Source organism: Botryllus schlosseri, chromosome 9, assembly GCF_051294905.1.
Source record: "Botryllus schlosseri isolate E-star chromosome 9, Bs_hap1, whole genome shotgun sequence".
NCBI lineage: Eukaryota > Metazoa > Chordata > Ascidiacea > Stolidobranchia > Styelidae > Botryllus > Botryllus schlosseri.
The window spans coordinates 11,236,675-11,260,374 of NC_137244.1; the positions used below are offsets into that span (position 1 = coordinate 11,236,675).

A 23,700-nucleotide genomic window follows, 5' to 3' on the forward strand; every position below is an offset into this window, starting at 1 on the left:
AAACGCAGGATTCGCGCGGCAGCCAATCCCACCCCGAGCATTCCGACGATTGGACATAGCAATGTCGAAGGTTTTAGTCAACCAGCGACGGTCATTTTGGAAGTGGTTTTATCGTCACCGATCTTGTTGGCACCGGACTTTCCCTAGCTGTATGTCGGACAAAATTTATGTCTTCATGTGTCCCAGCGTGGAACGGGTTAGTTTCGCAAGACCTTTGTCGCATAGATACGCACCCGATCTAAGCGTGATAATCAAACCACGACTCGTACTTTATCGATAATGACGCCGTTTTTTTCTCATTTTAATTTGGGGTCGGTGAGATTGACCGTTGCCTGATCAGTGGTCCATTTTTATGATATAAGCCAGCCTGGACCCGGTGCAGTACCAGTTTGATCCGGCCCTGGCCGTACAGGTATTACATGGGCTTAATCTAGCACTCGCACCCGTTCCCTGTAACGTAGATATAGCAGTGTTGGGATCAAGTCACTACCTTCGAGTCACGAGTCATTTCGAGTCATTGCACATTTTGACTCGAGTCAAGTCAAGTCAATCGTTTTTCGAAGGTGACTCGAGTCAAGTCAAGTCAGTCGATTTTCAGAGGTGACTCGAGTCAAGTCGAGTCAAGTCAAGTCAAGTCACGAGTCAAGTCACAATTCAAGTCAACTTGCCTTTTCGAGGTATGAGGCGTGATTACGTCATTGTATTTTGCTAGCTGTCTGAAATACAGATTGAGTGGTCATTGATTTTGAACCGATGAACGTATATATAGTTAAATATACACGCTAGTAAGGCGCTCTATCGCTCACATATAAGTATAACTAATAAAATACGTTAATTAATAAGTAATTGCACAGCCTCAGTTTATAGTTACCAGCCAAAATAGAGAATAGAGAAACGAATTGATAAGATGCAATACAGTACCCATTTGCAAATTGATATGATACAATTCGAGCCTGCGCCAATTGTTGAGGGCTATATAAACTATTTTCGAATTTAATTGCAATAAAACAAGAGGTTTGGTTAAGTTAAGGACACAAAACAGAAATAGACATTTTGCTATTAAATTACTTTACTATACTATAGTTTACGACAACTTAGGCTGTAAACTTCGATCACTTCGTTTTGCGATCAAGATATTTGTGAGAGAACAATGAAGGCTCAGTAAAACGCGCGATGATTGAATGATTGGCCGCTCTCACGGGTTGCACCAGCGTTGCGCGAACAATCCGAACATATGTAAGATACAGTGATTTTTATCGACACCGATTACTTGATGACTTGAAATTGACTCGTGGGATTTTGCTCCGAGTCACGAGTCAATTCACATTTCTGATACGCCGAGTCAAGTCAAGTCAAGTCATTTTACGAAAGAGACTCGAGTCAAGTCAAGTCATACGAAAAAGTGACTCGAGTCTGACTCGAGTCAAGTCATGACTCGAGTCATCCCAACACTGAGATATAGACCGCCCATTTTGTTGTGTACAACGCAAGCTTCATAACATTCAATCCAGCGATACTGTCTGATATCATATCAATAGCGCAATCCTTAGTGGAGATGGCGAAATAACATGGCTTAACAAAGTTGTAAATAACAATGGGCTAGCTCGAAATTAACTGCGGGGAAACTAATCAATAGTCGTCTTCGCGGGGCATGAATATAGTATACGACTTACTGTACAATTACATTCCGCGAATTTTCGAAGTCATCACTTCCATCGGGCGAATCTGATCATGTATGGTGATATCGGACATTATGCAGAATATGCAAGTACAAGCACCAATATTGTTGAAAATATCCATCTCTTTGCAAACGTACTATACGGCGTTGCATTAGATCAGCTTCTAAGCAGCACAAATTTGTGATTTTATTTGATTCGTTTGAACGAGCATCTCCTGTCGATAAGGTCATACGCTGATCTTGTTTTTTCTTCAATCAGACTTGAATATTCGTATCATTATATCTGACTGTATGTCTTGATAGTGATGAGTGCATTGCCGGTTTTAAGACGTCACATCAGTATTTTACCGCGATAGGCCTATATCGATCGCATGTTTTGGTTTCAAGTGCGTTCACATGCATGTATGTCTGTCTTGTATAGTAATCCATAATATGTCACCATATCGTCGCAGTGGAATCCAAGTTACTTGTGTCCATTTTTCAATATCCTTCGGCATATCAGATAGGAGTTAGTTATATTTAGTTTCAGTTATATTTAGGGGTCCTACCTTTTCCAACACTTCTCACTCGATCAGCTTTTCCTGTCAATGTGATTACGTGAGCATAGACAGGATTAAAATTGATAGCAATATACGCAATTCCCGATGATATTGGCCGTTTTGATCATGAATTATCGAAAATTTTCGGCGCTTGGCGCGTTTAGTCGGAACGCCCATTATACGAAGACCAGACATAGATGATTAGTAGCGGTGAAAAGCGTGTAGCCTGAGGGGAGTCTGGCGGGCGAAGCCCCCCCCCCCCAGAAGTTCGGTTTATCACATTCTGGGGCTGGTTGCGCACTGCTGTCTAAGGACCTGCGCAGTGAGTTGGCGTATTTGCGCAGGCTCGTGAAAAATTATAGGGAACATTGGTGACGAGTCTTTGGCCGGCTAGGTATTTAACTTCCATTTAACTTTCTGTTTTCTTTCACCGAATAGTAACAAAAATGCTGAGTTTAAAATGGTCAAAAAGAAATGCAACTACAGGTCACATTACACTGGCCAGGGAGTATAATATTCCAGGGGTGGTTTCAAGAGGCATCATTCTTGCCATCTCCAATCGCGTCGTCACGCCTCCTCGCCATGAGCAGTGAGCACGGCTTTGTGAGCGATTTCTCGTCATGACAAAACTGTCGGGAGGCGTTAAGATGGGATGGTGTTTGATTTGTGATCAATGCATTTTATTCAAACTCGTCTTACCGTATTTGATCCATAAATGATCATAACAGTAGTTTGTGACATCGGCGACCTAACAATCAGCTTCCTTTACTGATGTGCCGTGAGTAGTTATTATAATCCCATCTCTTTGGTATCGAGTTTACCGTATGGCAGCGATTATGAAATTTGACTCCTTATAACTTCCTGAATTCGCATCGCATCAAGCGCTAACCGTTATTTTGAAATATGTGGTTGCCGTGAATCATAGGCTACCGCTGTCGACCTCAAACTCCGCTTTATTTAAAATGGCCGACGACTTATTCCACTCGTCAACTTTGTTTGTTTCTGGCAAGTATTGTTGGTACACGTATTCTACATTAATAACTTCAAGTTCAGAATACTCCACTCTACAATTCTACCATTTTCTTTACGCTTACACGTCAAATTTTATTGGTGTTAAATGCATTTGTTCCATATGAGATCAAGTGTACTTCCATAAAATTTATGCCTCGTCATATTCAGGCTTTTTACTCTTCTTTGTCTCATATTCTCTCGAATTACATTCAGTGTTCCTCGTGTAAAGTAGGAATTTACTGCATCTGAACCAAACTTTTAGTTACGATAACTCGCTGTTCATTCAGGCTGCTTGTATTTCGAGGTCAGCTACCTGCGGCATTTTGATCTTCTTGTGTAATGGTGTTGGGAATGCATTGATCTTGTATTTATATTCTGTATGCTCACAATACGTAGTCACTGACTACTAGTCAGATTATTTTTTCTGCGGTTTTGTAAACAGAGCACGGCTAAAAAGGTAGAACACCATCTCCAAATGATGCAGCATTGGGTGAGTTGCCTGAAAACTTTGAGACTTCAACACTAATTTGGTAGGTGATCTTAACCCTTACCAAATTTGTTACATCAAAGGCAAGTTTCTAACCACGGATATGCTGTGCGTAGGTTAGTCACCGTCATATACGCCTACTGAAAAGGGGATTTAGTAACATTTGCTTTGATAGTAGTGGCAGCACAGCAGAGAATGATGTCCTTAGCTCTGAATCACTAACCAAAATTGAAATTGTACGAACGGGCTGGTAAACCATCGTACAGCATCCAAGCCGTAATTTGGTTTTCACATATGCCTTCATTTTCTTGTTACAACCAAGTCATTCCTTTGTCACACAATGTTAGGCAAGTGTAACTTAATCTGATCTTTTAACAGGTCTAGATGGAGGATACTGATGAAAAAGATGGACCTGTCCAAGTGTGCATCAAGTTATAGTTTCTCTCGTGAATAAAATGAAACAGCACAAACACATCTGGTTAAGCAAGAGCATTGTTTATTGAGAAATTCACACAGGGCATTTCCGACATCTGGGTCAGCGATATTTGGATCACCACCAGGTCTTGGCTTCATTGCGTATACCATCTGTATCATTCTGGCCTTAGCGGATTGCAGTTTCTGAGCTAAGCCGAACAGCGAACACCGCGCCTTCAGTCGACCAAAATCTTTCAACCTTCATGTGTGCTATGCTAAGTTTCTGAAAAAGCAATTGTGAATTTTACGGGCAGCAGATAGGAAATTTATATTACATATTTGAAATTAGCTTATGCTCTGTTTGTGTATCAGGGAAAAGGCTTAGTGAACCGGGGCTGAAAGGGATAGGCTGCGTCATCAGTTATGTAGGCTAGTACTGAACCCTCTGGCTCTCAATCATGAAGTCATCCTGAAAAACTTGAATGCAGCAAATGCATGTTTGGTACAAATGTTGCTGTGGTAATTTTTATCCACCCACAACACTCAGACCTGTACAAAGTACTGGAATTTCAAAATGCGCAACTTTAACTAGAACTACTCAATTTTTTGAACTAGCAACTTGAACAGGGGTGGCCAACCTTTTCAGCCAAATCGTCACATTCGATTGACGAACTTTTCTGCGGGCCACTAGCCGCGCGAAGTGCGAAAATTTTTTGAAGTTGATGAATTATTAATATTGTTACCCCACTATATTGCAAGCCTGATGCATATTGTTGGGCTCAGTTTGCAAGGACTGGACTATTCAGCACCTGTACATATCGATATCGAAAGCTTCGTCCAACATGCGGCAATCATTTTGTGCCTAGGTTTCATAGTCGACGGTCTTTCTGCGAGCGCAAACGGGAGGTCGCGAATATATATATAGTTAGACTCAATCTACTACATTGGGCGTTCTTTCATTTTCACGAAGGGGTCAATCTACTACATTAGGCGTTCTTTCATTTTCACGAAGGGGTAACAATATTAAAAGCAAGAAATCGAGTGACAAGATGTTGCGCTAAGCGTGCAGAAAATTTTTACTTTTGATAAATCTATCGCAAGTATTCTGCTTTATTGTAGTGTACGAAGATCTACCAAAATCTGACTGGCTCATAGATCTACCAATGCGTCGGAACTGATATTTCAGTAATCACATCTCGAGTGTTGCGGCCAGAGTAATCAAATTTTTGATTGACCTTGCAAGTTCACAATCTGTGCAATCCATTTTTGATAATACTACTAATTTCGGAAATTAACTCTCGAGCTACGGGTTGCCCGACCCTGAAATAGAACCATCAACTTTTCAAAATCTGCAATTAGAAGTAGAACTACTCACTTTCAAATATCCGCAACTAGAACAAAAAACTATTCACTGTTTCAAATCCACAACTAGAACTACTTAGTACTTAGTTTTAGTAACTAAAATTAACTGAGTAGGTTGATGTACAATGTAGCCTACATGTCTGACTACACTACAAAAAATATACAAATTTGGTCTCACTTTCAGCAATCTCAGTCCTAATAAGTGAGCAGGGTTGTAACCAAGTCACAAGTCGATCCCACTTCAATAGTTTTGACTAGATTCAAGTCCATTCATTTTCAATTTACCACCGTGTCAAATCCGAGTCCAACTCATCGAGCAGAGCGTCGAGTTCGAGACATGGTTTTATGACTCGAGTCCAAGTCATTATGTTGACTGCTCAGTTTCCAGTTTAAGTCTATCTTCCATTAATTTGGGTCTTACTTTCGAGACAGAAAGTAGCCTACTTGGCAAGAACAATTGGTCTTTCAGACTTCTTTTTCTAACATAATGATTCAAGACCTAATTTGTCTGATTTTTTTGTAGTGGTATGCTACGCAAAAACTGGCTGACATTCCACCATGACAAATATAGAAATATTACGATGCACTAGGGCTGGGCAAAATCGAGTGCCTGAGTGATTCGATTCTGAATCACTTATTACACTTCGATTCGAGTATCATCATGATGACATCACAACACAATGTACTATGCCAAAATTTAACTGTGTAGGCTACCTTTTATGCCACCATAAGCTAAAGAACATAACGCCTATTGTCCGTCACATTAAAGATACTTTGTTTTTTCGACCATACCATTTTCATTGCACTGCTTGACTGTTATGGCCATGGGATGGTCATGACTTCGGTAATGTGTTATTTCCAGCAACGTTCGTAGCTTTGTGCTATATCTCGTATGTTGCGACACGGCCAATCAAGGTTTCAAGGCTTTACTCAGTGGAAAATAGTATCAAAACTACGGTATAATTCTCGTTAGCAAATCAACTTTCAGTATAATTTCAGTACTCGAAAAACAGTATTTTACTACTCGACTCGAATCATTAAAGTTATTACTCGATTCAGATTCGAGTACTCGAATCATTGTGGCTAGCCCCACTAGGCACTAGCAATTATTTTTATTAAAATCGTTTACCTGGATTTAATTAACGATTGGCTTCATTGGCTACCCTCCAAAGAGCGACGGCTACTCAGCAAGCAAGAGAAATTGAGTTTGTATAATTTGCTGGCTGCTTTTCGTTATGGTCTCGAAGCTCGTCGTAGAGTACACCAAATGCTTCTTTCACGGATTTCTCGAATTCCCTGGTTTTTCTGTACAGTGTACATAAGATTAGATTTACCCAAACCATTATACAGCAATCCGCCAATCACAACTAGATAAACTGACTTTGTCGTACGCAGATGTGATCGGTGGTTCTTTTCATTCCAGGACTCTGTCCTCTTTGCTGGCTTTCAGTTTCTGCTCTCAGCTTCGGTTGATAATATAAGCCAGGAACTTGCTCGGGCTCTATTACTGATCCAGGTATATTGAGTATAGAGCCCCAATCCCCATACACATCGAGAAGGTATATCCGCAACATCCCATAGCTAAAAGTTGGAGCCAACTTCTCCGCATCTCACGAATATGCCTCTCCCACATCGTTTTCCACAAGCATTTTACAACTGGAACACCCCACAGACATGGTTTCGTAACTATCAACACTTACGGAGAATCGCGTTCATACTGGCCGTAATTCCCCGCGAATTTACCGAAAAAGCGACCTGTATGAACATAAGTTCGCGGTAACTCTAAATAGATATGAACGCGCTCTTTTCCCGGAACTGTTTCGGTAATTTTTTCTCTATGTGAACATCGCCTGTTTCGGAACTTGTTCCCGAAAGAGTTTCGTAAATCCGGTATGAAAAGGGCCCATGTGACCAAGATACTCGATACTACTTTTGAAATATTCACATTTAGCGAAGTTGACGGTGAAACCGTATTCGGTGAGACGCTCAAAAAGTAGCGATAAGTTGCGAAAATGGTCGCGTTCATCAGTGCCAGTGACAATTATGTCATCGATAAAACTAGCAACACCGGGTTAGCCGGCGATCATGGCATCAATACAACGTTGAAAATTTGCGGGACTAGATGCGACTCCGAAACACATGCGTTGATAACAGAATAGACCGAATCGCGTGTTGATGACTCACAAATTCTTCGAATCATCATCTAATTCTAGCTGAAAATAAGCATCGGCAAGATCAATTTTCGTGAAAATACAACCACCCTGTAACTTACGAAGAATTTCATCTAAGAAGGGCATGGGATGTAGATCTCTGAATTTGTTGATTCAATGCATTGAAGTTGACATTCATTACTTTAACGAAAGGATATTTCGAATGCGCATCGACGATGACGAGAAACATTTTGTTGTTTATTGGGCCGAATGGAGGCGTGGGTTCGAATCCCACTTCTGACACCAATTGTTATGTTCTTGATCTTGTTTGGACAATAACTCATACGACGAGGTTGCAATATGAAATCGGTATATTGTACAGCAGAATAACTTGAAGACAGGCGACACGATCCAGAGTTCAGTTAAACGGAAGACCAGTAGACTTCAGAACACAGGGCATAAATACAAGCACGACACACGAGGCAATAATGATTGGCGGTAATTACTAGTCCCATAGAAATTAGGAGTTGAACAACACTGAACGTAAATGCACGAACATAACAAAATACTTCTAATATAAAAATTCCGTGAACATGGCAAATGTCGATTATTTGTTCGTACAGGCCACATTATAGCCTCCCGACAGCAGAGTTGTTTTTTCTAGTCATCTTCAGGAGCAAGTTGCTGACATTGACACCCATTTCAGAGAAGGCGAATAAGCTCATATATTGACTTGTTACATGGAGTCTATAATAGTTACGCAGGGTCGCATTGCTGCATTAGTTCTGACTCAAAAAGTCGTGAGGAATCCGAATAACTATATATGATAATAATGAACCAAATTCCAACGCTCCCGTTTACAGTTAAAAATCCTTTGTATTCCTCACAACGCATATACGCAGGGTTGACGCCAGAATACAACTAAGACAACAAGAACATAGAAATATTCCAATTTATGAAATCCATGGATTTCGAGGTAATATTCGTTATAGTATGGAATCATCCGCGAGAATATAAACGCAGAAAATATATTCGTTCGATTTAAATCACGAATGGGTTGGTAAAGGTACGCGCTGTGCAATGTGAGCACAGCGCCGTCTAATTGACAGCGATATACGTTGCTATTAGATTAATCTACTATCTACTGCTACGACAACTTGTAAGCTGTGATCAATTCGTTTGCGGTCAGTTTATTGTGATGTAAAAATGGAGGATCTGTGAAACGTCCAATCAGTGAATGACTGGTTTCTCTCACATGTGACACCGGCGTATCGTGAACAGTCCGAACTTACACAAGATACAGTGATTTATTCGAAACCGTATACTTGATGACTTGAAATTGACTCGTAAATTTTGCTCCGAGTCACGAGTCAATCCACATCCTTGCTGTTTGGTCATAGTTATAACCATTGTGACGTCATCAGAGGTGGTCAAAGTACTTACCATAGGTACTCAAGTAGAAGTAGAAGTAACGGCGTCAATTTCTACTCAATTAGAAGCACTAGTTCCTTTTTAAAGGTATGTTAAAAAGTAAGTATTCTAGGCCTAGTTTTTGATATCAATATCAATTTATTAATATATCTTCATTTCAAAACATCTCAATACTGCGATATAATGAAAAGATAGGAAGGCATCGAAACGACTTGGAGTAGTTTTTTAAATTAGCATGTAAATCATCTATTACGAGTGGTATTTTTCTGCTTTGATATAAAACTCGAACGTTCGTTTATCCTCAGTGAAAATTCATAAAAACTTACATTTCAAATATAATTGTAAATGCTGGTATGAAAGGAATATCAGATTGACTTTTTACTCAAATATGAATTGGGGCTCGCGTAGGATGACGTGGGGTGATGTAGGATGGGGTAGGACCTGCGAAGGGATACACAAAGGCGTCATGGTCTTCAGTAATTTTAATCAATAGTTTTCATAACCATCATTTACATTATCGCGAGACCTTCGGTTTCTCACGCTTGCAGTACATGGTCTGATGTAGTAGCTCCTGTCATTCAAACATGATTCACAGATTGTGCGAAAGTTCGGCTAGTCGCGTACGTGTTTTGCAGGCGAACCTTAGAACAATACCTGGAACATTTTGACCTTGAACAAACTTCCTGGCAATATCGTCACTCGCTAATCAAGATGACAGCGAAAAAAGGAATTTAACTGAAAACTAGGGTAAGTAGCACACCGATATGATGAGCTGTACAATACGGCTCTTCAAAAATGACTTTTTTTTTCTCAAATCGTACTGGCTACTTGATAGAATTGTTAGTTTACCTAATTTAAGCCTACACACAAAATTTGGTTCAATTCCAGCCAGTAACCGCTTTGCTACAGGAGAAAAAAGTTTCTATTTATTATATAAAAATAAATAATAGAAAATTTGAAAATTTTCTGTTCACCCAATGAAAGTGTTAGGCTGTCTATAGAAACGATGCTCACCAAATTTGGTTCAATTCCAACCAGTGGAAGCGGAGTTATTGCCGGCGAAAAATTTGGATTTGAATAAAATAGTATTTACGGTGACCGATTCTTTATTTATTTATTATAGTTGTGCTCACCGTAAATAATATTTTATTCGAATCCAAATTTTTCGACAACAATAATTCCGCTTCCACTGGTTGGAATTGAACCAAATTTGGTGAGCATCGTTTCTATAGACAGCCTAACACTTTCATTGGGTGAACAGAAAATTTTCAAATTTTCTATTATTTATTTTTATATAATAAAACTTTCTTCTCCTGTAGCAAGGCGGTTACTGGCTGGAATTGAACCAAATTTTGTGTGTAGGCTTAAATTAGGTAACCTAACAATTTTATCAAGTAGCCAGTACGATTTGAGAAAAAAGCCATTTTTGAAGAGCCCTACTGTACAAGTAATGAACTTACGTCCTGCTATCATGAGCTTGGTGGAGTCACAGAAGCCGCAGATTGATTACATATACAGATATATTTCTGTTCATTTTATGTTTGCGTTAAATGGGGTATTAGAACAAGAGAATAGCGAGTTTATATAACAAACCAATAATAAAAATGAAACAATAGCGTACATCTCGTACATTGTGCAAGTAATCTCAGGTATAACCATAATATGGTGCGTTATGGAACACGTGGTAGGCGTTACAAGTATTATGTCCGATCGTCCATATTCACGGGAATTAAACTAGAGACAATGTTTAGCGGAGAGTTTCAGCTACATCGGATAAAAATATCACTGCGCTTATTATATTAGCAGACAGAAGACAATAACGTTTCAAGGAAATTTCTCAAACATCAGTAAAATATATGACATCACTAGCTTCTTCCTCGTTTTTAATTCAGTTCCATTTCTTTGTGACACCGTAATGCAGCAAATGATATCATGTTGAAATCCAAACAATTTAGATCATTGTGTGGAATCCGAAGAATTTCTAATATGGGTTTTAGATTACTTGTATGTTCAACATTTCACAAAACTGTTCACAAAGTAAAATTTACTTATGGTTCGTTTGCGAATACGAACGTCTCAATTCAGGTTCGCGCACCAAATTCAACTTGAAGCGAATCGTACGTTATCACCTTCTCACTATCCCTAATATACCTAGCATTTCTGTGGGACTATAGTTCTGGCTCATTCCATATCCATGTCAAATCATATATAACCCAAAATTCCCATATGTGCCTGTGCGTCGCGAATTGTCACTTGCGTGAAATGAGCATAAAGATAGTATTAAAGACCAGGCAAGTTGCGAATATGATATAACCTGTGTTGTAGTGCGGAGTAACATGAACATATCCGAGTATACGCGCTGTAGCAGCGTTGTGAAGCGAAGGCGTTAATAGAATGGTGGATAAACTCCGAAATCAACAAACTAATTCGATACCACCTGTGCCTGACTTAAACGTGGGAAAGGATCGTTGTTCCCTGATGTAAACCCATGACATCGTGTGTCACATGTTCTAAATATTGATATAATTCTTGAAGATATACAGGTCAAGTCAAACCATGCGACATCATCGTTCAAACGAACCGGATAGGATATGGATACGGATGACGTACGTATACGTTTCTTTCGAATATCAACGCGACATTTATATAGCCCATATCATTCGAGCATTCCTCCTTCGTAGCTCGCATCACTCAGGTTTCCCAAAAGACGATTTGTGATAAGCATTCATCGCCCATACAAGTACTTTGGCCTCATATATCGGACTGATCAGGTTTTTGTCAACCTCATTACGGTGTTTCCAGCCACCTGGAAATAATACACCAGGTTTAGTTACGACAAAAGTCTGCTGAGTGATTCTTCTCTTTCCGGCCAGGAGGAAATAGCTTTTTCGGACCAGTAAATATGGGGGGCGACAATCTGTGTCGCGCTTGATAAGGTGGCGCGGTGAGTAAAAAAGGTTGGGAACCACTGCTAGCTGATTAATATGAGTGGGAGAGTCCATTCGAACAGGATAAGGGAGAGAGGAAGTCGGAAACTCAATCAATAAACGACCCGTGTTGCGCTACAGAACCAGCATCGAACTTACCTGTCAATAAACTGACAACAGTGCCCACCACGAGTGTAGCGACAACAGCGACTAAAGACTGATAATAAACGGATAACGCGTAAAAATTCTCAATTCCATGCAACTCATCCACAAATGTCGAGTTCTCCGTTTGACTGATTGTAACGTAAGTAATATTTGATCCCATTGAAAAATCGCAATCGGATGGGCATCTCTCAGCGGTAACGTTGAGAAATCCATTTAGATGATACGGACGGTCTAATGTTGTCGATCCAAAGAACATGGTAAGTACGGAGGCAAATCCACACAGAATACCGAATAAAGCTCCCTAAATAGTATATGGTAGATTGCCATTCACGTCATTATATAATCTCATTGACTCATACCCAGATATTGGCAAAAGGAAACAGAATTCCAAGGAGAAAGACTCCCAACGATGGCCCGACAAATGCTGTAACGCTGCCGACCCCAAGTTTTACAATGTCGCCTGCAACCGAGGCAGCGATTCCAATGCTGAGAACGCAACATCCACAGAAAATGGAAACACCTACGAAAGATTAGATGGGTAGCGTAGAATAACACACTATTGAATAGGTGTTGAAATTATTCATGGTTGAAATGTAGTAGCAATACGTTGTGACGCGCAGGAAACATATCGCTTCGTTCCTGAGGCTCAAATCAGGGGTCACCAACACGCGGCGCACGACGTCATATTTTGCGGCCAGCGGCCTGATTTGAAATTTCGGAAGAACGCTTAGTAAAGCATTTTGAAATGCTGCAATTGATTTCAGTTTAACATATTGTTGTTGTTGTTCAAAGTAAGCTATTCTCGTGTGCCCTATATATCACTATTCTTCACTAGCTGATACGGCTTCGGCGATGGTAATATCATTCCATGGATGAAGAATTTGCTGATATGAATGGGCATATTGCCTTGATTTGCAATGGCCCACCACTGCGTGTCAAGACCGAAACGCTTAGAAAACGACTTCAGGCTTCCCAAAAGACCAAGCTTTACGAGGAGATAGTTTTCCAGCAAAATTCCGACTCTAGCTAACCTCGATATCGATTATTTAGTCCAGGGTGGCCAATCTGCGGTGGTAGAACGGAAATTATGTGGTCGTCGACACTTAATTCGATTAGGATGTGTCGGCTGACGTTAATATGCCAATTGCATTTAGGAATTGAATCCATAGTTAATGAGAGGTTTTAATTATTCTTGAATTATTCTTAGGGCGAATCCAATAATAAGCTAATTGAGTAATCAAAATAAGACCGTCAATAGCAAAAAGGTTGGCCTTGGCCAACCCTGCTTTAGTTGCTGAAGAGTGTTGTCAGGTATCGTGCGCAGCTCATACCTCACTGTAGAATGAAAAAATAATCTTGATATTTTTGTTGTACTTGTATTTCTTCAATTAGATAATATTTCTTTTGGGATAACTATGCCCGTCGTCCATGTTAGAGAGCACAGCGTTGCACTGACGTAGAATTATCAAAAGGTGGTTGTTAAACTGCGTTGCCTATGTTCTCGTCGATATTGAAGTCATGCGACCCGCGGCCTCTATAAATTTTGAAAATTGGCCCGCGACCCATTTTGAGTTGGCGACCCCTGGGTTAAACGGTGGTATACAACCGAAGTTGCCAGCTGGCTCCATGAACTCATCATTAAACCTTGTCAGTCTGTTGAAACACAGATACACGATATTTTGGCTGACCATTGATATCGTATAGGTCTGCATCGAATTACTCTGTACTGAAGTAGCAAAGAATATAGGTCAGAAAGAGCGTGCGATTAAGGGTTGCATAATGTACAATTGTACATTCAGCGTTATTGAAACTTTACGTCAGAGATTTGGATGGAACACTCGCGCAAACAAAATCACGAATATTTTATTTTAAGCCTGCAGCGTGCCCAAATATTTGATGGGAAAAGTATACATGTAACATCCAATATCTTTTGATGAGTAATGCGATAGCCTGTGGATCACCATTGCCTTTCGCAACCCAAATGTAGACCCTTTCACTCCAGTTTGTGTGCGGCTTGATGAAGTCTGTCATAATGACAGTGGCCATTGAGTTGACACCAGATGATGCGGTGCTGAACAAACATTATACAAAACAAGTTGAGAAATTTAAAAAGGCGTTCCAGAGCTATTGACGTGTACACTGTACCTCAAGCTGCCTGAAAACGCGCAGGCAAGAAAAAGTCCCATCAAGCCTGGGGTGCTGTAGAAAATATTGAACACGGCGAACGGGTACAACTGAAATTTTAAACGCGGAGTAGACTAGTTAGGATATTTATACGACATTTCGAGTAAAGAGACTATAGATCACTTCATCCGGTCTCTGAACGCATGCCGCAAGTCTTGGATCGCATTCGCCGTAAAAACTGCTCGCCACCAAACCGCACAATACTGCTAACACGCTGTAAATGCATATCCCGAACAGTCCTAAACCTAACGCTCTGCAATAAGAACAGAAATAATTGGCAACATTCCGCATCCGTAAATTACATCAGGTTCACCATCCCGATGCCGTTAATGGTTGTTAAGGAAGACTATTTCATTTTGACATTTTTCGGTGCCATGTTTCCAGCTTTGAAAATATCCATCTCAAATTATACCCGTGATGACCTACACCACATACCATAACAAAAACGGAAAATGAAATCCATCAACCCTATCAATCGTTCAAAGAAACGCCTGAATCGTTTTTGGACGTTTTGTCAGGGCTCTGCAGCGGACGCGAATTGTAAATTGCTCCAGTTGCAGTTGCCCCGGCTCAAGCTCTTGCTCAGTTACGTCAAAAACTGTGGTTTAAACGCTTTGGAACGTAATTTAGAATATGTTGCGCATCAAAATATGCTAGCTATACTATATGTAAAGGTGGCTGCTCTGATGTCAAATCCCCGGCAACGCGGTTGCGGTTAGAAAAGGTGAGGCCAAACAAAGCAAGCGCGCACTGACAAATGTGTACCGCCCACAAAATAAATCGACCGAAAAATAACTATCACTGTGTCTTTCGCAAAAAGCACTGATGATTCATAGACAGAATTGGCGACCATTTCAGATGTACAAATGTACATGACTAATCAGTAATTCGTAATCAGACGAAGCGACGTTCTCTCTTTTAGAATATGTCCGTCAGAGTTTCAGGAGTCGAGTCAAAGTGATGGCCTTTTTTTAGTCAACACCACCCATAACCGGAAAAATGCAGGTAAATCGGGAGTCCAACCGTGGCAACCCTGTTACGCACTCCAGTCCAAGAGACCGCGCAGTGAGTTGGCGAGTTTGCACAGACTCGTGAAAAATTAGAAAGAAAATTGCTCACTAGTGCAGGATAAAGGGAATATAGGGATCGGTATCGATCGCAATCTCCACTTGTCCCATGATGGCGAATCGAGACTTGGTCACGTTGTCACATGGTATACTCGCATTTTGAGTAAAAGTGGATACAATATAATGGAGAAATAAGGCTTTTACATTCGTGCATCCTTCCGTGTCTTCACGCTTAATAACCTTTGAACTTGGGCTTGATTCGTTCCGAAAATGCCTACCCATGAAACGGGCATTGCTATCAAAAGATTGAGAAACGTGTAGCGCATCCGTGGATCTGTGTTGTAACTGTGTAGTACAAATATAGTCGCGCTTGATTAATTGCACATTAACTGCATGATCACGCCGCAGGTACGTACTTAGTGTTCGTCCTTCCAGATGCAGAAGCAATGTCAACCACTTTACCGAATCCCCCTTGTAAAGCACTTCCACTGATTATCACCGACAACATTCCGATAAGCATAATGGTTCCTTGAAACACATCCGTCCATATTACTCCTCGGAGTCCACCCTTCGTGCGCAAAATTGCATGTGAAATTAGCAGTATATTCAACTATATCCCTTTCAGTTATATTTTCGTGCTAAATTATACATGCGCCTGGGAACACATCGGACAAGTCCAATATAGCCTTTTAGTAGCGGTACAGCATCAGGATGCCATTATGCGTTTGATAGCACTAAATGAGTATGTTAGAATGCTATTATTTGACTTGCATCGGTCGGTGTATCATATGTGTTTGGAATTCATGTAGTTCACAGTACAGCTTAAATCGTAAAACAAATGCGGATTGGAAAAGTTCTTGTAAGAGGTATGCGTCGAATGAACCCACGTAAGTGGTAATCTGTAATAATGGACCGACATCGTATATATATTCCGCTATTCTTCTCCAGTTTAGAACCAATATCATATCTAATGACTGTCTGCTACGATAGCGAAGCAATCGTGCTGTGCAGAAACGGTAAAGACCAATGAAAGATCTAGCGTGTGCGATGCAATCGTCAATAATTGTCGCCGCGCTCAAAGGTGGAATCGGAAAAGCATTCCTTATCGAGATGGTGATGCAGTGCAGACGTGACCGTAACGTCTCGTCATTTCAACAGTGATGTTCTGTTTAATATACGATATGGATAAATCAATATAGGAAAAATACCCTCGGGGGATACGGGCATCTACAATATCGCCCATTAGGAGTACTGTTTTGTGTCTTATTTTTCTTGCCAAGGAAGTGATTTTTATTACCGGTCGAGTTTGATCGGAGGAACGATAAGCAAATAACGCTCGTTTTCACAGATTACTGGGAAACGTACATCGCTGAATCGTTCAATAGAAAAGCTCAGCATACATTTAATTACGACCGAGCGATTATGCTAAGAAATGTTTATGATTGCTACATTTTGGGTTCGGAAAGAAGAGGTGTTCGATGTTGTATATACGCCACGAAAACACGTTTCGAATAACGATACTAAACTGAATAGTTTTCAAGGAATGCAGGACCGAAACGGCACTCCGTCATACCCCCGCCCGCATTGGTCTCGGGCCCCATAAAATGATCAACGGAGCGTATGGGGGACTTCGCCCCGCAGACACCTTTCTCACTGCCACCCATTTCAACAGTACTCCCAAAGTAAGTTTATTTCTCCTGGGGTGCAGTGTGTACTGGAATAGTCGCGCAATGCTCGAAAAAACCGTCCAAACCAAGAAATGAATTTTCTCTATAATATCGACGATTTTTTCGGAAGGGGCACCCATATTCAAATATCTTGAAACATTATATCGTGCGAATACAGTTTATAATTTGAATATATCTCCCCCAAAATACTTAATAATTTATGTTGATTTTCGAAATAATTTTTGACCTTCAATCAAAGTCATAATTTCAGGGGGTAGCCTATACCATATATGGGACGCAGTAGCTACTGCACTGCCCGTCTGCATCATGACCACATCTGCTAAATAAATGGGACAACAGGACCTGCATGAGTCGAGATTTCAAGATCCCCTACATATGACGTAAAGTTAGTCATTCCTCCTGTGCAAAACGCATTCAATTCTTAGGTACATTTATGACATGGATCTACAGTAATCCAAATTGTTATCTTCGTTATCACCTACCAGTGCCGTATAGATCGCGCATATAAGTCCGGTAGAAAGCATGGCTGATAAAAGGTCGATGCTTGTAGCTGTAACAAAAATATTTTTAAGACATCATTGGCTCTTTATATGAAATATCAGGTGCCGCGAAAAATCACTCACCTCCGCTGAGAATTAACGATGGTGCATAGATCTCGACGCCCAGAAACAACAGGCTTGTAATTAGGTAGAGGCTGGTCGTGAGCAGTCGAATAGATCGGCTTTGAAATCTCATATCAAGATACTGTGAGAACGAATGAGATAATTGGCATGATATCCACCACATAACACAGACAGTGTCATGTTGAAAGACGGAGAAGAGAAGAAGTAACGTTGACTATATCGAAGACAAAGATTTATTTAAAATTGTACGTCCCTGTATATTTACGATGATATCCAAGGAAGTTTCATATACTATAGATACTGTGAATTTCGGGACAAAATACCCGCTTGACTTTGAAACTCATAAAGACAGAAATTACTTACCTCGTATGCACTTGAAATCTTCAAGTTATATAAAATTGGAAGGAAAAGGTACGATACGACAAAGAAGGTAACCATCATGCTCATGAGTATCCTGTAAATCAGTGGTTCTTAACCTTGCCCCCAGCGCCCCCCAGGGGGCGCTGGCGATCTTGAAGGGGGGCGGAAACGCTCAGGGGGCGATATGGGGGGCGCTGGGCTCAGGGGGGCGGTATGGGGGGCGCTGGAGAAAAATGGCTTCGCAGTAGATGATGTGGTCATAGGACATATCCTTAATGAGTATTTAGAGCAAATTAACACCGAAAACTTCGTTACATATAGCCTTCAAAATACATATAGGTTTAATTGTCCATGGGCGCCTAAATGACTGACACCGAATGTTCCTGTCTTGGCAATCTGAACCCCAGAAGACGAATTCCATCTGGCAGGGAAAAATTATACGTCAGTGAAGAAATGCCAATCTGAAATCGTGTGCGTCTTTTAGTTTAGTACGATTGGGCGACAGTGATATTCCTGTTGGGCGATATCCCCGTTGAGCGATTCTATATTTTTTGATATCGCAGACAAGGGGGTCACGAAATGACATCATGCAACGAAGTCATACCAACGGGTTCGCCCGCCCGAATATGTTTATTGTTTAATTATTAGTAACGGACCCTACAGTTTCCAAGAAACCTCACAATGTTCGCTTTAAGTTTTGATGAGTCTGCGCACACTCAACAACTCACTGCGCTGACTCTTGGACAACAGTGCGTAACGACTAAAAAAAGGTAATAACTCCGGATTTGTTGTGCGCAACGTAGATTTTCTGTGCGCAGAGACCTTGTCAGCACTGCGCACGTGCGCAGCTTAGAGGGAACATTGCACCTCACTCAGCTCTACCGGTAAATGTGTTTACGTGAGCAGAGAGAGGATAAAAATTGATCTCAAATTACATGCAATTCCCGATGATATTGACCAATTCAATCATTAATTAGTGAAATTTTTCGCGAATAGGCGGGAATAGCTGCCTCAGTAAATGGACACCCAATGTAGATACCTAATAGGCTATCAGCAAATAGCGGACAGCCTAATGGGGGTCTGGGAGTGAAGTCCCCCGGAAGTTTGGTTTATCACCCGATGGGGGCCCAGGACCAACGTTTTATTTTTTATTTTTATGGGGGGGGGGGGGGGAGGGCTGACGAAGTGCTGTTACGGCCCTGGTAACGAATAATTGTCCTGCGAGCACGCCCGAATATGTTTAATTATTAATTACGTGCCCTTTATTTTCCTATAAAACAGCTCACTCAGTGTTACTGGTAAATCTGATTACGTGGGCTGAGAGGCTAAAAAGTTGATAGCGACTTATATATGTAATTACCACCTATTCATTCATGCATTATGGAAAATTTTCGTACCTAGGGCGACCAGGCCACACAAACTTTGCTGACTATCAAAATCACGACATGGGGTTTGTGGGGGCGAAGCCCTCAGAAGTTCAGTTTATCACGCTATGAGTGCGCAAGGCAATCGTTTTTAGGGGGGTTAACGAAGTGCTGTTACGACCCTACATTTTACTCATTGTCTTTATTACATTCCTTACAATATAAAGTTGGGGGGCGCTGGAGCACGATAATTTTTGAAAGGGGGCGCTGGAAGAAAAAAGGTTAAGAACCACTGCTGTAAATAGATACAACCACGGAATGTGTCATGCCTCCTCGTACATTTAAACTATAGGCTAGAATTGATTGTGTAATGTGCGTATCTGTTTGTGACGGTGATATGAGGCAAGCATACAGATGCATGATGTACTATATGGCATTACTATCCATAGCATGGTAGTCGATACTGTGATAAGTGTAATTTCCTAAATACTATACAATACACATACCACAAATACGTGATGCCATAAAGGTAGACATCATTCGGAACCCCAAGTACTGTAATGCTTGATTGGAAAGTTACGGCGAGCGATACTCCAGTCGGTATTGCAGACATCGTTCTGAATAAATCAATCAATAGTAGGCTATTCGCTGACTCTATAAGTGCTATCATTATAGTTGAATGATATATTTATATTTTCAATAATTTAAATTTAAACCCAAGTAAGTGTAGGCTACCTAAATATTTTCATTAATAAAAAAGCAACAGGAGAATTGGCGATGATGCAAACAATCCATTCACAATTCACGTGCTTACCGTGTACAGCACATTGCACAATGCTGTGTCATGTCTTGTGAAGAGACTGGGACGAAATTCCCGGTATGTAGATATAGAGCTGCAACTAGTGGCTTTTATACTCACGGGTTAAACATCGGTGGGCATCTCCCAGTGATGGGCATTGGAGCATTTCTGGTTGGGGCATTTCACCAGGAGCCAAACTCAGTACATGTCGTGAGCCAAATTCGATGTACGAAGTGCATTTTCGTTATAGTCATAGTCATTGCCATTATCTCTAAAATTGCTCCTGTATGGTTGAGCAAATGAGCATACTACAACCCAAGGCTAAACGGAACGGAAGGTGATTTTGTAGTATCGTCGACTAACACACACCGCATTGAGCCATGCTCTTCCCGTGAACTTCCATTATATGGACAATTGGCATCTCTGACACTTGCTAGTTCAGAGGCTACAAAACTAGGGGTCGCGACCCCAATTGGGTCGTTTGCCTGTTCTCTGAAGTCGTGGAGACGAAAATTAAATACTATTAATGACTATTACAAGAATGAAAATTAAGTCGATGCTAACGGCAGCTCATTTCTGAAAGTTTTAGTTCATATTTCAAAATATGGGAAAACTGGACCTCTGAGGAATGCGAGCCCGGTAAACAAGGTATCAGATCAGTCGAGGCACCAATACTATAATTTAAGGTTGGTGTCTAGCCATCACTGTGAAGATTAAAAATTGTCATGAGCATAATCAAAACCAGGACGACGGTAATTCGTCGGTACCTGTGCCTCGCGTGACGCATTATTTCACGTAGCAGTAGGTCTACTTGACTGTACTGCGATTAGATATAGATTGAAGTCGTTCCAAAATACATATATACGTTGCTGTCGGCATGATTGGGTTTCTTAATCCAAGGGCGGAAGCTCAAGAGTTCATAATTGCTATTACTTCTCACATAGTCGCCAGCTTCCCACACAGGCCGTGACTATGTTTGGGCGAAGGTGCTGACCATTTTTTAGTAACCAGCACGCGAAATTTCGAGGTGGGGTCGCGAAACACTTTCAAATCGCAATTTGGGACCGCAACTAGAAAAAGTTTGGGAACCACTGCCTTCATAGTGGACTTTAAAAATTAGGAATTACCCGGTTCCATACTACGAGAGAGGAATACGAGTATGAATACGAATCAGACGTCTGTGGTCGGTCAAAGTTGTCAACAAGTTGTTTTAACTCTGGCTGCATGTCGTTTGTAAAAACCCTTAGTAAAGACTGCACGTAAACATCAATTATATTGAATCGCAGCCTTGTCTCGTTAGTTTTCATGGTCGAAAATATATTTACACCTGAACAGAGCAAGTAGTTTCATATCCATTTTTCTCAGGGTATATGCTTTCAGAATAGAAGTTGACTTTCAGGGTAGAAACTCTCTGCGGGCCGGTCAACATCCCTTTGCGGGCCGGTTTCGATGTGAAGTCGTGACAGTGACGTGCGGTCCAATGAGGCAGGTGAGGCAGTGCCTCACCTGTCGTCTGAGTGAGTAAGTGAAAATTGTGAAAACCCTTGATGACTCGATGATTATTGGTGTTTTACATCGATGTTAATAAATAACTAAATTTGAACCTATTTTTCACCCAACATCATCAATTTACATAAATATTATTCAAAAATACAGCGCGAAAGGAAAGGTGAGGCACAGGTGAGGCACGGGCGGGTCGTGTCTCACCTGCGACAATGCAATTCATCATAAATAACTCGGAATTCATAATAACTGGTATCAATCAATTTCTATCGTCACACTGATTCCGAAAATCCAAATATTACCAGTGTCAGAGCACCAGAACCCCCTCAAAATCGCCAATGAATGTGATATTCGGCTATATTACAGACAATGCCATCGCAGAGAAACAATGGCCAGGTGAGGCACAAATGAATTTGCCTCATGCACTATTCGCTAACAATCGGACTATCGAAGCGCAGTGAAACGCGCTATCGATTTCGGAATACAACATTCTTGTAGGAATTATATAGTAGCGACGACCAATGCGTAGTGCAGAGCCAATAAATTCCCTTACTTATGTAGCTGTTATGCATTTTCCATCCATAGCTACGTTAAATTGTGGTATGTGATAGCTACTTCCATAGGCTGCATTGTCGTTGTTTCTATCCTTTATGCTGTGTTCGGCTGCAATACCTGAACCCCTAATTGTGGTATGTGATAGCTATACCTACATAGCCTGCGTTGTCGTTGTTTGTGGTCACTAGTGTATTTTGACTTGACCTATAGTGTCCTTAGTGCATTTTCTTTCGAAATTCTGCAAATCTAATGTTTTTTTACTAAAAAAATTTGTAACAGGATGCTGTATTCGTGTGCTTCGAGTAATTTATACCGGTACTTGAAGATATAGTAATTGCTATCCGTCTAAACTTGTCCATCTAGCACAGTAGCGACCAGTCCTACAAGTATTGTAGAATATGGAATTGCAACGGCTATCAGTGTGCAAGGAAAATGCTCTCTATACCCGCTGCTATTGTTATGCTATTGCTGCGTTCGTGTTTGTGTGTGTGTTTATGTGTGGATAAGGAGGGGGGCGTGCCTCACCAGCCATGAACCTCACCGCACGTCACTGAGTCGTGAATACACAAAGCATTGTGAAAGAGTGCAATGGAATATGTGCACGTGCAGTATACAACATAATCTTCCAAACTTATAGTGGCATACCAGGTTCATACCTTCCCGCCATCAGATATCCATCTGTGCCCTTCAACGACCGCCTGTCTTTTACTCCGTGGAAAACTCCTATCAGCAATGATATCAATAGCGTTAGACCGAAGATGACGTAATCAATCGATGATAGCGTCCTATCTACAGTTGGCCGACCAGTCTCCATTGTCGATAATATATCTGATATCGCATGCGACTATGTTGATTCAAATATCTGAATCGGGATCAAAATATATCAAGTCAAACTCTTATCCGCGTTATAGGTAAGGATACACCAGGTCATATCTCAACGATCAAAAAATAGACACAAGGGCGTAATTATCATGAGTAATCAAAATAAATGGCGAAAGTAAACTTAATTTCCCTCCATGCTTAAAAAAAACAAGGATAAAAACACAAATTCAATCGAACTTCGGAAACAACTGGAAATGCTTGGTAGTAATCACTTGGATAATATGCAACAAACAATGTAGACATAGGACTATACTCGGGGGAAAACACCATCTCTATGATGCGAAGAACCGCTGTGCAGTCGTACCTACATATGCTTTATATCCCACAATGCCTATAAATATATCACTAACGACTGAAACCTTTCCACTTCCCTCATTATAAGCTCTTGTACACGATCGTCCGTTTTCTAGCAGATTACCGTGATTTTGTACCAGGCATTGGTCTTGTTGGGTACCGGAACTGGATAGTATTGCAGAAATCACACCATCCGTACCAGCGAAAAAAACATTTC

At 40.9% G+C, this 23,700-nt stretch overlaps 1 protein-coding gene and 1 long non-coding RNA gene across 3 annotated transcripts in view; one reads left to right on the forward strand and one right to left on the reverse strand.

Moving 5' to 3' along the window:
• Window positions 1–4,185, forward strand: part of LOC145446576 (uncharacterized) — a 219,604-nt gene extending 215,419 nt beyond the window's left edge. The window contains exons 2-3 of the long non-coding RNA XR_013917311.1: window positions 3,491–3,718; window positions 4,094–4,185. This is a non-coding gene — a long non-coding RNA (uncharacterized LOC145446576). The remainder of the gene's footprint in view (window positions 1–3,490; window positions 3,719–4,093) is intronic.
• A 2,687-nt stretch (window positions 4,186–6,872) lies between these two features.
• LOC145446532 (sodium-coupled monocarboxylate transporter 1-like) lies at window positions 6,873–23,243 on the reverse strand. 2 transcript variants are annotated; one of them, XM_080324867.1, is made up of 13 exons: window positions 22,964–23,243; window positions 19,957–20,067; window positions 18,090–18,180; window positions 17,727–17,847; window positions 17,586–17,653; window positions 15,832–15,983; window positions 15,620–15,760; window positions 14,472–14,601; window positions 14,310–14,398; window positions 14,132–14,235; window positions 12,524–12,684; window positions 12,159–12,465; window positions 6,873–11,878 (listed from the first exon to the last, which is right to left on the reverse strand). In XM_080324867.1, the coding sequence occupies exons 1-13, from the start codon at window positions 23,119–23,121 to the stop codon at window positions 11,760–11,762; spliced, it is 1,752 nt and encodes a 583-aa protein (XP_080180993.1). In that variant the 5' UTR covers window positions 23,122–23,243; the 3' UTR covers window positions 6,873–11,759. The 2 variants fall into 2 exon arrangements, with proteins under 2 accessions (XP_080180993.1, XP_080180994.1); XM_080324868.1 differs by having other exon boundaries at window positions 22,953–23,071.
• Window positions 23,244–23,700: the final 457 nt, after the last annotated feature.